Genomic DNA, 17,365 nt, shown 5'->3' on the forward strand with positions numbered 1-17,365 from the left:
CTTATTGACGCAAGATTGAACTCCCTTGCCTTGCGCACTTCTACCACCCAACAGAAGAATGGATCCAAGGGGGAGATGCTGTTCCTGCTTTGCATGCTGCACAGGAGGGAGCAGTGACTAGTTAAAAATAAATCCGAGAGCAGATGGTGAGGCAGGTTATTGTGCATCCTCGGGCAGTGATGATGAGGATGGTGGGCCAGCTAACTGCTGGTTGCCTCCCAGAATTAATCAAGAAATGTTGTGGCATGTGGTAGATGAATAAAACCACTGTTCCACTTGGGAAAAAGAGAGAAAGGAGGAGGGGGAGTGGCTTTGTGAAACAAATGATCAGCAACACAGCTTTCTGGAGCATGAGAGAAGACTGCTTTTGAAGACCTGATGGTTAAAAACCCATTTCTTTTTCTTGTTGGCCTTTATGTTCCTTTTTTATGTAGCTGCAGTTGTACCCAGGTTCTGAACATAGGCACAAAGGTCAGGCTTGTTAGTTTTCTTCTTGGTTTGGCTATGAAGGAAAAGTCTTTGAAATTTGGAAAGCTTCTGAAGAGGTCTGAGTTAAAGGTAGACCGTCCTTCCTGCAGCAGGGGGAGCCAGAAGTATTGTAGCATGCTGTGCAGGGATGGGGAGAGGGAGGAGGTGATTTATTTTGTTTTCATAGTCCTGGATCATAGGACAAGACTTGGCACATCTTGTTTTCAAAGCACTTTATGGACATTAATCCCTCCCACACCCGGTAAGGTGAGTAAATAAATAATTCCTTTACAGATGGGGAAGCTGAAGAGTATGTAGGTTGACTTGCCCAAGTGAGCAAAAGCATCTGTAATTTAGGAGTTCTCATGCTGAGCTCAGTCTGTTACCCTCAGCTGAAAGTTGTAAATCCAGGGAGGAATTCACTCATTTTGTGGAAATTTTCATAATCCTTTTTGTTTCTTTGTTCATTTTTGTTTTTTTGAGGCCATAGCAGTTTTAATAAATCTTGTTAACGGAACCAGATTAGGAATTTAGGAATGGGGGTTCATTTTCAGTCATGCACAATGGGAAGAAACTAGGGAAGTCTGTTTTTGTTCAGCCTAGTAAGATGTATGCAGTAAACCATATTTCTTTTCCTGTCTGTTCAACCTTTTCCCTAACTGTCGCCTGTTATCTTCCCCCATAGTGTATCCTGCCAGTAGACATCAAGCCTGATCTCCAGAGACACGTTCTAGTCAGGTGTGGTTTGGAAGAAGGTTTTGATGTTCCTTCTTGGGTATGTTTAGGAGATAAATGGAAATTTCAGTCTTCAGGAGTGTCAGGCTGGTGACATTTGCCTTACATAGATAAAAGTAGAGGGTCTCTGTTACTGTTTCATCCCTGCGGTTCACTTCTTTCCTTAGATACCACTCTTCCTTTTGTACTTTGTTTTACATGCATAAGTATGAGGAGATGGCCCAGTGCATGGAGCTGACCACACTGTGTGCTCCTTGCCACTTATTTCAGGAGGTCAAGGCTTCCAGCATCCCTTGCCTACATCCAACAGATCCTACACGACATAGATCCTCGCTAATATCCCTCAGCCCCCTAGTGCCAATTGTGGGGTCCCTTTCTTACCAGGCGCACCCCCGGTCACCTAACCCAGAACTCTTTGCTGTACCATCTCAGGAGGCTGTGGGATATCAAACCAGTTTGTATCAGAAGAGCTTATCAGCTCCAGTTCTACACACTCCTGTTCCATACAGTTCACAATCCCATCCTTGTGTCCTGCCTACACACCAAATGCAGGACACCTTTGATGGTGAGTATCCCCAGTGGACCAGCTTTTATTCCATCTTTGTCCCACAACCCACTGGAAATCTAAATTGGTAGCTCCTGCATGGAGCCCTCAGCACAGACATGTACCGAGCATGCTTTACAGACTTCCCTGTCACCTGTCCTATTTACAGTCACAAGGAGGTCCTGGCAAACACCTGTCTTGAGTGTGTCAGGCCACAGCCCCATTCCGCCACCTCAGAAACTTCCCATTGTAGTTCTGGTGGCACTTTGTACTTTATACATGCCCATATATAACCCCACCAAGTCCTGGGACCATCTGGTGAAACTTCCTGGCCCTAGCCAAGCTCTCCATCTACAACACCAAGAAGGAGGCACTGGTCAGAGAAGCAGGTAACTGGGGCTGTCTTTCTTTCCTTTGTCCATGCACATATCCCAGCAGATTTTACTGGACAGCATCCGCTTGCTCTTTAAATACGTTGAAGGATCAGTGGGCACTAGCTGGAGTTCTCTGCCTGATGACTTCCTTTGGCACCCTTGGTGTTATCCCATTTCCTGCACTCCTGTTCCTGTTTGTTGCATGGAATTTTTGTTGCACAGAATTGCTTGTATGTATAGTGGCCTCCCTTCACCGAGCCAATGAGAGAAGCTCATTATTCCTGATGGACCTAGGCCTACTGTCATTGTATAACAAATAGGCCTGACTGTATGTAACAACGAGGGTGGAGGCAGTTCCTCTGTTCCTTTAAGCCTTTACTTTTCCCTTTACCAAATTTGACCCCATGGAGGTGAGAGGAAATTAGCATAGAACAGGGACTGATTAAGTGAACCAAAAGGAGCTAGTTTCCCTGTGTGCTCAGAAATTGTAAATGTAAATGAAGCTTTTATCTCATCACCTAGTTTTTATTCCATGAGGCCGTTTGTTCCAGCAGTATCTCTGTTGCCAGCCATACAAAGGATATGAAAGGTTGCTAGCAGGTATCAATGGTAGCAGTAACCTTTGGACCAGAACCATTAATGACAGTCCCTCTGTCTCTAATGCATCCTTTCCTGTTGTTACTGCCAGCACAGGTTGCAAAAGTGGAAATCACCAAGTGTACTACTCTTCACCACAGGTGCTTTTATCTTTATGCTTAGTTTGGCTCAACTGTAAAACTAGCTTTGCCCTCTCTGTTTCTGATCGGTTTCACTTTGGCTCTTATGCAGTGGCATAGTCCTGTAGTAGTTTGGATTTCTAATGCTTGATGGGGAATGCTTGCATTAAAAAAAGAAAAGCAAAGCAACCCCCTATACCTACACACTCACTGTTGTTTTAACATTCAAGCAAACTAGATTGCATCAATACATTAAATAAGAAACATATCCACAAAGCATTGTGGGATGCAAGGAACTTTGGCTTGATTTTTAAACCTTTTTAAGTATTTGGGGCCCAGAAATGGGTATGTAATATACATATTTAGTCACCCCATAAGGCTCATTGTTTGGAAGAAACTAAATTTTCAGGTCTTCAGAAGGGAAGACTGCCTCAGGAAGGTTTTGATAAAGGGCTTAATGAAGTCAGAGGCAAAGAAGAAAGTCTGTGAAAGCTCATCCCTCTCTGAACCAGTTAGTCTCTAAGGTACCACTGTGCCCTGATTTCAGGGTAAGATGGCTAACCACCTCTTTACATTCAGTAGGAGTAGGAAGTTAACTTTCATAGCAAATAGAGGGAGAATCCTCAGTATTTTTCAGGAGAAGGGAACAGACTCAATCCAGAAGTCAGGACATTGTAACCTGGCCAGGACCATAATATATAACGGCTTCTTAAAGAATTAAATGATACAGAGTACTTGCATGGCAGCCTTCCCTCTGCACTACAAAAAACTTTGGCTGTAATTTTATGAGAAGGGTTCACTGAACTTCAATGCAGGGGAAGAGAAGGCACACTTTAAAGCCTGACTTGTGCTCCTCAAGGGTCAGTCTTGGGTCTCTCAGTGTGCTTGGAGTTGATATTCAGACCTTGTCTTGGGGAGTGTGGTCAGTGTCTCCTAAACCCTAGTATCATGACTTCCTGAAAGTGTGGTTTATCCCTCATGCTATATTGCCTTGGAAAGATCCCCATTGCAGTCTTCACACCTCTGTGAAGTGTAGGGGGAGCTCTTCGTGTGGAGGGGACATTGTGGGTATATGTAGAATAACCTGATGCTGTGTGCCAGTTTCTGCTGGAGAGAGAGAGAGCATGAGTGCAAGGAGGAGAGTAGATTACACTGTTTCAACACTTTTACTCCAAATGGTCTTTGCTAAATAGGGGTTTGAGAGAGGACTGTAAGGTTACAATCAGCTGATCTGATCCTGTGCAACTCTTCATTACCTTATTTCACCCTATACAGTGTAACCTCTTAATTACTTGGTTTTCTTACTCACCGTGGAGAATGCCCCACTGGCATACCAGAAATCCTCTGCCTGAGAGGACATTTGTGAAGATGGGAGTCATTACTCTCATGCTTTTTGTCTTCTGAGCAAATCTTATTGCAGAGCCTGGCATGCAGTGCACTTCTTTCTGTTTGTTCACCTGACTACTTTTTATCCAGGAAGGTGATGCGATAGAAATTGTCAAGGAAGGAGAGCTGGTCCCTAAGTGCAAAGGGATTTTCTTTGTGCAAGGTGAGTGAGAACTGAATTCAGCATCCCCTTTCAAACTAGGGAGATCCCAGTTTTGGCTTCTGGGGCTGGTAAAAAGAGGCAAGGTTACCTCTTAATATACATCAGCCCTTTTCCTTTCTTCTGCTTGAGTCCCTAGACTCCTTTCATAGTCTTGCACTAAAAGTCAATAAACTCCATGAGCACATCTAAGCTAAAACTCCACAGCTGCTTCTTTGCTAAGACAGTGCAGGGAGATGTGCACAGAGCGTGCGTAAGGGCTTCTGGGATTCAAACCCAGATCTTTGCTCACAGGCAGATACCAGGGCCACAGCACTACCAGACAGCAGACTAAACACCAGACCCTACTCAGCTTGGGCCTTCCCATGAGGTTTCCTTTGGAGGACTGGGTGATCTGGGTCTTGGACCCTCCTGTTTGTGCCTGCTCCTGTTTGCTCTAATTCTTGTCTTGGATCTCCTGGCCCTGATCAATTGCTTGCCCTGGCCTCAACTTCATCTCAACCATCAGCTTGATACTCTAGACTTGGACTGATACCCAGCCCTGACCTTGGCTTCCATCATAGTAAACTCTTGACCAGGCCTGATCTTTTTAGACTGACCACCTCTGCCCTGGTCACCTCTTATAGCTTGATCCCAGCCTTTTTTTTTAGAACTTCTCCCCAGAATCATGAACTGGGTTCAGATTGTGAGTAGCAGCACCAGCTGCCTGTCCTCCTTTCCTCAAGCTCTATCCCTTTTGCCTTTTCTCTTCACTTCATTGCCTTTGAATGAGTGAGTTTCCTTCCTCCATTTCTGTTCTGGAGACAAAGCCTGTAGTGACTGCATCATTCTGAAACTCCAATCCCTGTATAGCCATTCTGGCATCTTCCTGCAGTTTGGAACTCAGATCTGTTCTTTGGACTCTTGCTTTCCATCTGTTCCCATTTTCTGCTCCACTTCATGAGAGAAGGTGGGGAGGGGTCAGTCCTACCAGTCTCTGCCTGTCTGATATGGCTCACTGCCTGCATTTTCAATGTGGTTCCCAAATTACTCTTGTTCTTGTTGACCATGCATGCAAAAAGATATCAGTTGGCCCTCTGGCCTGCTTTCAGGGCTTTGCTGGTCCATGGGTATGCTTTTTTTTGTCTGTCTGTCTTTGAGTGTTTTTTAGGGGGCCTCACACGGCAGATCTAGTCATTTCAAGCAAAAGATACCAGGAGTGTTAAGGGTGAAGGGAAAGGGAACAAATGTGTATGAGTAAGGGAAGAGGAAGGATTTCTTTATGAAGAAATATTTAAAGAGTCCTAGTATTAACCAGAAAGGAAAATGAGCAGTGATATGTTCACATAAAAGTATAGAGGAGGCTGTTTTAGAGGTTTGCATTTACCCTCTTACAGAATACAAAAATAAAGTTGCACCTGATTTAAAAAGTAGCTAATTCTAGCTTTAAAAGTACCTATGATTATAATGCATTGGTAATTTGCAGGATTTCCTCCCAAAAGGATATCATAAAATACGTTTCAGAAAAAGGTCAGGTTTTTTGTGTGACTAAGATTAGACACTGGAGCTTCACTAGAAAAATAAAAGCAAGTAATATCCTCCTTAGTATTTCCAAATATAAACTGAACACTCCAGCATGATCGAAGAGAAATGTCCACTTCTGATGCTGTATTGCATACATTGACTGCATTGCAGGCCTTTTAAAGTCACTTTTTGAAACATCTGGAATAGACAAATGACCCACCGGTCTGAGCTGGTGCATCTGAGAAAGAGGATGTCAGGTGAGACTTGCCACTGGTATATTTCAGTACTGAAGAGACAGAATAGCACATGTCTATTCTGGGAATGGTATTTCTTAATCTTCAGGTGACCACTGATTAAAAGAACCCACATAATTCTTCCTAAGAACTGGTCAAAGCTGCTTCTAAAATGGGAAGAATAGCCTGTTTCTTGTCTATCCTTGAGGACTGAGCTTTTTAGAGAGTAGAACTTTGCACTTTGACTATTGTGAGGTTGAAGAACAGGAGTTTTTCTTTTTTTTTGTATTGGCCAATCCTGAAATGCCAGTAAACAGGTTATAATAAACAAGGCATTATTTTGGATTTTGTTGCCTTGCTTTTCTCATTTTTGCTCCTCCTGTTGCCAGCAGCTGCAGCCTGACTTCCAGCCACTCACTAAAGCACCAGTGTAGAGATAGAGGCTTTTGACATTGGTCTGTTAGCCTTTCAGAGGGGTACCATGGGACCATGGTTTGAACATTTTATCCTCACTCTTTTGTTCTTAAATAGATTCTTAGTGTGTAGATGCAGCTTTGGGTTTCATGCAAATCCTCTCCACATCCATAGTGTTTCCCCTGTGAAACCCTTCTTTTGACTGGAGTTTATTATAATGAGGGAATTGCATTTGTTTTTAGTAATCCACATTGTTTTCTGTTGGAAGCCCAAGTGGATCTCTGCTGAAAGCTCATCCTTTTGGGAGCTTTAGTTCCCTTGCATCAGTTCTGTATTGAATTTGAAAGGGAAGGTTTTCTAATTGTAGTTGGCATCTTTGGGCCATCTGGTGGAAGATGGAAACTCTTGATGACCACCAGGAGCCTAGCCGGTGTGTTGAGGCTGGGATCTCCTGCTCTCCATCCTAATGGTGGGGTTCTAAGAGCTGTATCCAGCAACAAAGGCAGTGTCCTTGGGAAACGGGCATAAAGCATAGGAATTGTAAGCTTCTGCTGTTAACTTTATAGTGTAGCCTTGAATTAGTCATTTAAAATCCTTGGGTAAAATCCTACCCATGAAACAGAGATATGTACTCACAAGCAGTTTGGGTTCCTCGGGGGGAATGGCGGGGGGGACCGTTTATAGTTCTTTGTGTTCTTTGCTATTTTAAAGATGCTTTAAGAATTGGGGGGGGAAAAGGGTTACTTCAATCACATGTGCTGAACTGTGCCTTAGTGGGGACCTTCTGTTTCTAGAACTGCCAGTCCTTCAGCCTTTATAGACGTACACATTACTCTCAGCGAGAATAAATAATACATGAGCATATGTACTGGTTCAGTGAAAGTTCTCTGATTGGAGTGAGTCTCTGATTAACAGCAATTAAAAGTAACCTTTTCACCATGTTTTGCTAATACTGCAGGTTGTGGGGGGGTTACCTCTTTATCTATTTGTATTGCCATGTTATTTATGTTTAAAACAAGCTGCATTTAAAAGAGTAGAGGGCACATTTTGCTAGCTTTGCACGCATTTGGGATTGTTGTTTCAAGCCTCCCCAATTGTGGTGCCTCCTGAACATGCCCTTCTGGCAGAATTACCTCATCCAAGTCAGAAATAGTTCTACTGAATAAACACCCTTAAATACAGTATCTGTTACATAGATTTCGGAATAATAGTGGCTTGGTAATGCAATAGATTAATGCACCTGGTTGGAATCCTGGCTTGAGTCCTAAATGAAAGGTTTAATCCCTACTGGGCAACTCTATATTCTAAGTCTATATTACACAGCAAAATATATATATTAAAAGGACATTAAGAATGCAAAGTTAAGTGTTCAAATGTTAGGAGATACAGCCTTAATTTGGCTCCCTTTATGGATATCATCTATAATATAGGCAAGTGATTACCTTAATCACATGCCATTTTGTCCATGGAATCCTGCTTCCTAAAGGGCACAGGACCATTCTGCTTTGGGGGATGAGTCAGGGTTGTGCAGTGAAAGGAGGTTGTTGTCTGTTGGCGCCCTGTCATATCTGCTGCAGAAATCAGAAGGTGGTTCGAGAATCTTGATAACGGTCTGCTCTGCCAGCCTCTCCTGTAATTTTTAAATGTGTCACCTGTATCTGATGGTACCTGCTTAGGAGGAAGAATAAGTATTGGCTGCTTTGGTAGAGTGGTGGGAGGAGCAGGGACAGGAGGAGTATTGTGGCTGCTTGTAGCACTCTTGCTTACTGCTGTAGCAGCTTAGAGCTAATGTGCAAGCTTCCTCGATGTGTATGGCCCAGCAGTGGCTCCAAAAAAGCAGGCACTACATATGCTGCTTGTGCTGTTTGGAACTAAATCCACCATGTTTTCCACACTCTGTTCTGACCAGCACATTTATGGGCAGTTTTCACCTTCCCATTTTCAGATGTCACCTGCCTATGCTGGCCTCTCTCTGTCACTGTCTTCAACCAATGTCACGTGTCTTGGCTCTGGCGAGATTCACTCTGGTCAAGGGTGAGAAACCGAAAACAAGGACTTTAAAGTGTCAAGATGAAACCTGGTGCATTTTAGGTGAGACTTGCAAGGTGGCTCTTGTTTCAGGCAGGATTTTGCATGGCACAGTGTTCCCTAAATGCTAACTTTTCTTGTGAACCTGCTGGGGTCTGTGCCTGCACTGCAGAGAGTTGTAACAGTAATGCACCCATTGAATGACTTTCTAGAGCCCCAGGCCGACATTTTCTTCCTGTATCACTTTTCAAAAGCTGGTATTGTAGTCAGCTGTGGGCAGTGGGATGTCCTCAAGAGTTTGAGATCTAGTGGCCCATGAGCCCTACCTTGGAAAGATGAGATGTGGCATTATTGGGGTTTATGTAACAGAGTGCTCCCTGCAGTTTGTTTTTTGCTCTTTTTTTTTTTTTTTTTAAAGGCATATGCTGGAATAAAATGGAATATTTTTGTAGCCATGATGGTGATTGTGATTGGGGAAAAAAAAGTAAGGTCCTGGCATATTTTCTCTTTTGCATTCAGAAATGTGGGTTTTAAAGTGAAATAGGGAATGCAAATGTGTCTGGGGCATGGGGTGCACAGCAAATAAGGAGTGTAAACTCTACCATATAAAGGAGTAGAGACCATTGTTTCTCAGGCCAAGCGCCTGAAATGGGGCATCTTGACTTACTGTAGTGCTTTTTCTTCAAGGTGCTTGAGGGGTTGCCCACAGGGTGCAGAATGGTCCAGATCAAGAAAGGAGCTCTTGAGTTTTCATCTTGGCTGTACTGCTGTGGATGCTGGTCTCCCTATAACCTGTTTCCCTTTATCCAGTTTCTAGTAGGCAAGTGTTTTTCCTTTCCTCAAAACAGTGAGCAGTAATTGGCCCCTTTTGTCAGCAGTTTTAATGGAGAAGCCAAAAGATATACTGCTTACAAACATGCAGGTGGTCCCTCCAAGCCAGGCTAAGACATGTGTCCTTGAAGAAATTAAACGAACATAGCAAGCAGGTTTCAGAGATGGAAATAGAACCAGCGGTCTTAGCTGCCAGTTCCCAGATCCATACCATTTACTGCCCTGGACTGCGGTGCATCATGGGCAAGTACTGACCTAGAATGTATTACGACTGGCTGAGCCAAAATGCCCATTTTCAATGAGTCAGGAGGGAGATGCCATTTGGTGCTATGGGAAATGGTCCTCTAAATCTTGGAAATCAATGAGAAATGCCAAGAAGTTAATTATAGGTAGTGCTGGTAGCTCTCCTGTTAAGGAATTTGATCAGATTCTGTTTTCTATTGCTTACAACTTTGTCAAACGTTTGGACTGAAATTTTCAATTCTGGACATCTACCTTTGGCTGACTTGTTTTAGAGAAATCCAGCTGGAGCCATTTGTCCTTTCCCAAGAATGAGGGTAAGAGGAAATTACATCCCTTTGCCCAGGTTAAAAGATTCTGGTGGCCTGTCTTGTGAGCAGATCTAAAACCCCTGTGCTTTGAAGCAGGGAATTGAAATTTGGCGGAGTGGTTTACCTCAGTATCAAGGACATGCTTTCTGCTGTTTCCATGAAATACACCCAAATTTAGTGAGGCTGTCAGCTTCTGAAAATGTGCTGTTCTCACATGCTTGGTCGAGGCTTTTGGTTTTTGCAGCTCAGTTCCCTGCAGCTTCTGTCCTTGTGGGACATGGGACCAGCGCTGATTGAGTGGGGCTTTCCCTATAGTTGCAGCTCAGGGTTGCTGATGACTTCGTTGGGTTCTGCAGCTTGAGGGAAGAGCTGGGACTGAATTTGTGCCAAACTCGATCCTCCCTTTGCTGATGGAGCAGAAACCTTCACAAATGCAGAGGAGATGAAACGGAGCAGAGGCCAGGGAGAATACGCTAAACATGGAGATTTGGTGGCATGTGAGAAACTGAGACCGGAGCCCAAGGAGGAAGGCAAACTGTGAAAGGTTGAGACCTGAGGGTTAGGGTGTCAGGCCACAGCCTCAAACATGGGGCCTTGGCTTGACAGCTCAGCTGCTTACCTTGGCCTGCCACCCATAGCCAGCCCCCCAGACTGGTCAAAGCTGGTGTGAGGTCTCCAGTAGGGCCTGACCCTCCACCCACTCCCTATCTTTGGAGTGACTGGCTGGGGTCAACTAACCCTTCACTCCCCACATATAAACCCCTGACCTGGAATAGGAAGTGTCCAGGCAACAGGGCTGAACCTGACCCAGGTTTGCTGTTCCCTGTGGCTTGCTCCTTAACTTCACTCTGCCTGATCTCCCAGCTTCTTGACTCAGATCCGCCCTGGACTTCACTGTTGGACTGACCACCTGGCTTCCTGACTCAGTCCAGCCTCAGATTCTGCTTACCTATCCCAGCCCTAGTCAGTGCCTTGATTCCTGAGTGGCCCCAGACCTGGTTACCCATATCCTGGTGTAACAAAAGAGAGAGTGTGAAGGGAAATGGCTAGGGCTTTAAATGTAATGCAGTTAAATGTAAGGGTTGGAGTGGGGAGACTGAGACTGGGTGGGGAAGAAAACTTGGGGTGGAACTGGGATTCCAAAGAGATGAGTCTGTCAGATCCTGGGCAAGGACACGAGTTACAATGAGAAGGCTGAGGCATGAAGATTAGAGCAGGGACAGATTGGAGGCTATGATGGGCAAGGCCAAGCTTGGGGAGAACAGGTAGAAGAATCTGTGCCCACGACTACTCGTTCTTCAGAATTGGCCTGAGTGGAAGCCAGGAGTCCAGAGTCTGTCATTGAATAACCCCACTGGCCATGTGTCCTTCCCCCAGCTCTGATCCAGGCAGAAGTAAGAGGTGGTCATCCTGTCAGTTGCTGCATTAGATCAGGTGGTGGTGGAGGTCTGTAGGGGAGCTCAAGGTTGCAATGTTGTGGGTGTAAACAGGCTGACACATGGTTGAATGTCTCTCCCCCCCACCACACACACACTCGTTCCTTTAAAAATCCTTAGGGAGTTAATCCCACCCAATCAATCCCACCCCCCTGCAGCCTCAATAATTTTCTTTTAATGTCAAGTCAAACACTCAGAAGGTAGGAAATGCCAGCATTCAAATTGCCTATGCAACCTGTAATTTGGCCTTTAATTATATGATATGTTCTATTTTTTTCCACAAGACTCCTTCTTCATTTACCACACAGGCTGGACTTGCTCTAAAGATGAATCAGGGTTGTATAATGCAGGGGGGAGGGCTCCATAGAGCTTCCACCTTGTCTGTTGCCAAAGTAGAAAAGATTTATGAGACACAGAGCACTGCAGGAAGAGAAAGCAAGGTCATAGGGCCAAGCCAGCTGGACAGTGCCCTGTAACACTGGATTTGAGCCCTACCTCCACTGCATAGTTTATGGGTGAGTCATTTTTTAAACCAAACCGTTTGCAGGTGATGGCTGTATATGTACCTGTCTCAACACCCTGAGGTCTGATTTGCAGCAGTGCTGAGCATCTTCCAGATCTGCTGTTCCCTTGCTTTTGAGTACTTCCTTTTGCAGTCTTAATTTTTCTTATGCCTTTGTTCTAGGCCTGTGCCCATACAGTTACAGTCTGTGTAATGCATATGCTCACATGTCTAATAACTCAAGGAGGCTGCTGACCCTTCTCTTTTATTCAGACCCCATCATCAAGATTTTACATGACTTTGAAGTGTTCAGGCCTGCATGCTCCAAAACCTGACCAGCAGCTTAATTTTAGCATGCATTTGGGGAGGAAAATCGCCAGCATGTTCACCTTTGCCCATTCAGCAATGCCTGTGCCAGTCTTTGTCAGATGGTGTGCCTTTTACGCACAGACAGAGCACAGGCCAGAGATTCTCATGGAGTACCAGGCAATGTGGATCATGCAATGCTTGTGTCTGGGAGGAAGCTGAGGGAGGGTATCTGTTTCCCATTTGACGTTTCCATGTTCCAAAAGAGTCACCTCTCAGCCTTTTTTGCTTGTGGTTCAGGACATCTGGCCAGCTTGGATTGCATAAGATTGCTGAGTGCAAAAGCTGCACTTGTGTCCTTGGTCAGAGATGATGTCAGTGTCAGGGTAGGAGGAAGATATATGTTGTCGCTGCAGTCTTAATGGTGCAATGTGCTTGAGGAGCAGGTGATATCACATAGAGGGTGGCCGCTGTTCAAAGTGTGTGTGTTGGGACAAGGTCCTCTGTGATGACACATTGCTGTGCACATTGGAAAGAGTTGCTACATCAGTGTTGTTGTCATGTGCTTCTTAAAGCTGTGATTCTGGGTGGCCCCTGATGTGACTTTGAGGACCCAAGTGAGGCCATACTTGGGATTTGGAAGTACTTGAGGGCATACTTCCATTTTGGAAGTACTGTTGGATGTGGAGATGGAATGTGAATGAGATCAAACTTTGACTTAAAAGTTAACTGGACTGACAAATTGTATAATGTGCAGTTTATATATGTGTGGTGACACTGTTTACAGTATGGAAAAATGGTCCCTAGCAGACTGGTATAGGATTTGCCCTGACAGGCAACAAGTAAAACCAGCCCCTCAAATCTGGTCCTGAATGTGGGTGCCTCTTGTGATGTGCTGCCTCACCATAAGAACCATGAGCATTTATTTCAGAAACTTGGCACATAAATCACTCCTGGATTCCTGACATAACTCATCTATTGGCATTTATTGTTTGTTCATTAAGAGCCGTGGGGTGGAGAAGTTGCAGTAAATCAGACTTACCTTCACGTGTTCCATTAACTCAGAGCTGCATTAACTTCGTGATGTTTAGGTCCTTTGAATTGGAGCGGTCCAGACTGTTTTTAATCTTTGTTTAAGACTCATGGGAGATCTGGCGTGGAAGTGCAAAAAACCTGAGCCACCTGAGCACTGTATCATAGGATTTCCTCTGTAGGGCTCACCATTCACCACTGTTCATTCAATAACTTCATCATCTGACCTGAAACGTGCTAATTATTCTAGACTTATTTGGGTTGTTCTGTCAATTTGGAAGTACTGCTGGCCCTGGGGATCGAATGTGAATGAGATCAAATGTTATGACTTAAAACTTAACTGGATTGGCATATTATATAATGTACAGTTTATACATGAGTGGTGGCACCTTTTTACAGCATGAAAAAAGGTCTCTGGCAGACTGTTGTGTGTATGCTCACCCCAGACTTCTCCCATCACCACTTCTGAGTGTTGTTGCTGTTGCACCCAGGCAACATTAGCCTTGTAAGAAAGAGTCTGAGCAGCTTGTTTTGCCAAATTTCATACTGATACGAAACTCCCAAGCTGAAGATCTAGATTTGGATGCCAACACCATTGGAATTATTCTCTGGTGAGGAAACATTGCAGGGGAAGGAGCAGGGAGATTTTAACACAAAAACTGAACATTTTGCATAGCCTCCATTGAAGGCACTTGGTCCTGCCAGCTCAGGTTGGGGTGTGTGGAGGTACTTCTGTCATCTTGATTTGTAGCACGAGGAGGAAGAGTTTGCAAGCACAAAGTAACTTTACAAGCTTTTGTGAGATCCCAAGCATTCTAACTTCCTGTAGCAAGCTGTAATTCTTATTTTTGTATGTATTCTGAGCACTATCTAAACCTCCCAGCTGCCATAGTGTTAGGTAAGCATTATCTATGTATTGGAGGTGAAGAAGCAGAGGTAGAGAGAAACGATGCAACTAAGCCCCAAGTTTCATAGATTCATAGACATCAGGAGTGAAAGGGACCTCCCATAGAAGAATCTGTGCATCTCTACAAGGTGTGCAATCCCAGGAGTCCTGACTTTTGGATCTCTCTTCAGCACAGTCTACCAGCAAGCCAGTTCCTTCTAGCCATTACAGCACCCCTGCACCATGCTGAGTCTGTTAACTGGAAGGAGAGAGCACAACAGTTCACATGCAGTTAGGTGACTTTAGGAGACTGCCCCTGCACTCTTTGCTAGAGACTGCTGCATTTCTTATTCCCCCTCCCATCCATGCATCTCCCTTCAAAACTTTCCTCCCACCATATGCGCTCCTTGGCTGAGTGTGGACACTGCAGTGGTGATGTAGTGATTTGGAGCACACTTGTGAAATGAACTGACTTCCAGTGCACCTCACCAAGCCAACAAATGAGACAGCTCTTAAAGATGGTGCAAGTTGTTCGCTGAGCAAGAGGGCCCTAAGCATGACGTTGCAGTGATGCGGGCAGGTTAATATCCCCAGTTCCCAATGGAAAATGGAACAAAAGGGAAATTCCTCACATAGGAAGTGCTTTAATCTGGTAGATTAACCCAGGGGCCAGGAGGTGTACAAGTTCCAGTACAGCCTCTTACACTGATAATTTAACCTTGGGCAAGTTAATTCCAGTCTCTGAACCTCAGGCTCCCTATTAGTAAAATGGAAATAATATTTGCTGTCTTTACAAGGGTTTTGTAAATGTTTGTAAGGGGGCAAAGTAATGCTCTCAGTTAATAGGAAGAGAAGTCCATAGTTCTCTTCTGCCAGCCCTGAATTCAGTTTCCAAGCAAGCAGAGCCACCTTCTCCATGTAGCATTTAGAACAGGGGTAGGCAAAGTTCAGCCTGTGGGCCAGATACAGCTTGCCAAAAAATTCAGTCCAGCCTGCAGGTGATCAGCTGCCAACTCACAGGATCTGGCCCACTGGTAGCCAGTGGCTCCAGCTGCCCCATAGTACTGGGTGGGCAGGTTGGTGAGCAGAGATGTTTCCACCCAGCAGCATCAGCTCTTGATGCAGTGACATCAGCTGTGGACATGGATGGGGGCTTCTGCCACAGTGGGTGGGCAGCAGGAGCAGCTGTGGATGCTGCCAGCAGGTTCAGGAGCCCCTACGCAGAAACTTTCAGCAGTGTCAACAACTGATGCTGCCACCCTCCTGGCACAGCAAAGGCTCCTGCCTAGAGACCCAACCTGGAAGAACATCAGGACCTGGGATAACCACGGCTCCCCAAGAGATAACAAGGTCTAACAGCCCCAAACTCCTGGAAGGCTAGTTTAGACTGGATATCAGGAAAAACTTATTTACAGTCCAAGTATCCAGGGTCTGGAATAGACTCCCCCCAGAGGTGGTGCAGGCACCTACTCTGGACTCATTCAAAAGGCGTTTAGGTGTTTATCTTGCTAGGATCATTTGACCCTAGCAGACTTCCTGCTTATGGCAGGGGGGCTGGACTTGATGATCTCATGAGGTGCCTTTCAGCCCTAAGGTCTACGAAGTCTATGGAACCTGCCAGCAGCATCAGCTATGGACCCAGGCAGGAGGTTCTGCTGCACCGGGTGGGTGGTGACGTTGCACACACCACTGGCAAGTTCTGCATCAGGGCTCTGGAACCTGCTAACGGTGTCCACAGCTGATGCCACCACCTGCCCACTGTGGCAGAAGTCCCAATCTGGGTCCACAGCTGAGCATCAGGGCTCCCGTTGAGCTATAGCTCTGACCAGGTTCTGGAGGGGGAGAGAGAAAAGAAGAGAGAGAGCAAGAGAGATGGAAGTGGCCCTTGACAGGTCACCAAAACTCACTGAGTGGCCCTCCAGCTGAAATAATTGCACACCCCTGATTTAGTATGTCCTGGATTTCCAGGCATCATTGCAAGTGTACATTAAGCTAACGTGTTTTGCAGTTCCTTCAGTATTGGAACACAGTGAAGTTCTGCCTGTGTGCTTCCCTGAATTCTTAGTCACAGATGGACAAATGAAACTGAACACATAACCCTACAGTGTGAGAGTTTAAAAATAGATCATCCAGAACTTCAGTGTTGCTGAGCCAATTTAATTACTTGTCTGCTTGGCTGGTTTGTTAGATCTCAGTGAGATCTATAAAACAGTTTCCTAGCTCATTGAGTCCTACCTACACAAAGCTGCTTACTGGAATGCAATAGTTCAGTGTGTTTCTTTTTTTCTTTAGTCAAGCAACAATAAAGTGACTATAAACAATAAAGTTTCCCTCTCTCTCACCCTTCTCTCTCCTCCCCCCCCCCCCTTCCCTCTTCTCCATTTGGAAATTTCCTGTGTTTGGTTGGAGACCAAGCCTAGAAAATTCCTGGAGAAAGCCACGAGTACCAAAAGAGAGAGGGGTGTGTGTTGTGGTTTTAGCAGCGTGAGTGCTGAAGTCTTCAGTAGTATAGAAGGAGCATCTCCCAACCCCAAGATTTTAAAGAAAGAGGTAGCACCACGTTCTCAAACAGACACTGCAGGCTCCTAAAATGGGAAACGTTCAAGCATCCAAAAATAGCCTGTGAAATTGTTTCTTGCTATGCAATCGTAGGCTAAATTAAAAATGTGTGACAAGGAGATGGAGGTGTGAGACTGGGAGATGTCTGAGCAGCGGGGCCTCCACCTGTGGGGCTGCATGGAGGGAGAAGCCCTACCCTGTACTAGGTATCACTGGATGACACTGAAATGCTTGCTTTGTTATCTGGGCAAAATAGTAGTCAAGTACGTGATGTGTGGGAAGGGAATTGTCATAGGGAGAAAAGCTATTTGGTGTCAGGCTCCAAGAACAGCATGATATTTCTGTTTAAAACACTGTCTGAGGAGCTGGGCCTGTTGCTTTCCTCCCAGCTCTTAGCAACTTGTTTTCTGTTTAGGAACTTTCCGCTGTACATTCTGTCAGACCGAGGTGGAGGAGGATGAGTCGGCGATGCCCAAAAAGGATGCGAGGACCCTCGTGGCAAGGTTTAACGAGCAGATTGAGCCCATCTATGCACTGCTGCGGGAGACGGAAGACGTTAACTTGGCCTACGAGATCCTTGAGCCAGAGCCCACGGAGATTCTTGCCCTGAAGAAGAGGTGGGCACAGGCACAGAGACCTCGCCGGCCACTCTGCCTTTCTGTTGCATATATGTCTGCCTTAACGACTAGGGTTCACCTCTG

At 45.2% G+C, this 17,365-nt stretch overlaps 1 protein-coding gene across 2 annotated transcripts in view; it reads left to right on the forward strand.

Moving 5' to 3' along the window:
* GTF2E1 (general transcription factor IIE subunit 1) overlaps window positions 1-17,365 on the forward strand; it is a 103,286-nt gene that overhangs the window by 70,807 nt on the left and 15,114 nt on the right. For both annotated transcript variants that reach the window (XM_090057180.1, XM_090057187.1), the window contains one exon: window positions 17,080-17,281. In XM_090057180.1, the coding sequence (XP_089913306.1) occupies window positions 17,080-17,281 (202 nt within the window). The remainder of the gene's footprint in view (window positions 1-17,079; window positions 17,282-17,365) is intronic.

Source organism: Crocodylus siamensis, chromosome 1, assembly GCF_052110815.1.
Source record: "Crocodylus siamensis isolate JL-2025a chromosome 1, ASM5211081v1, whole genome shotgun sequence".
NCBI lineage: Eukaryota > Metazoa > Chordata > Crocodylia > Crocodylidae > Crocodylus > Crocodylus siamensis.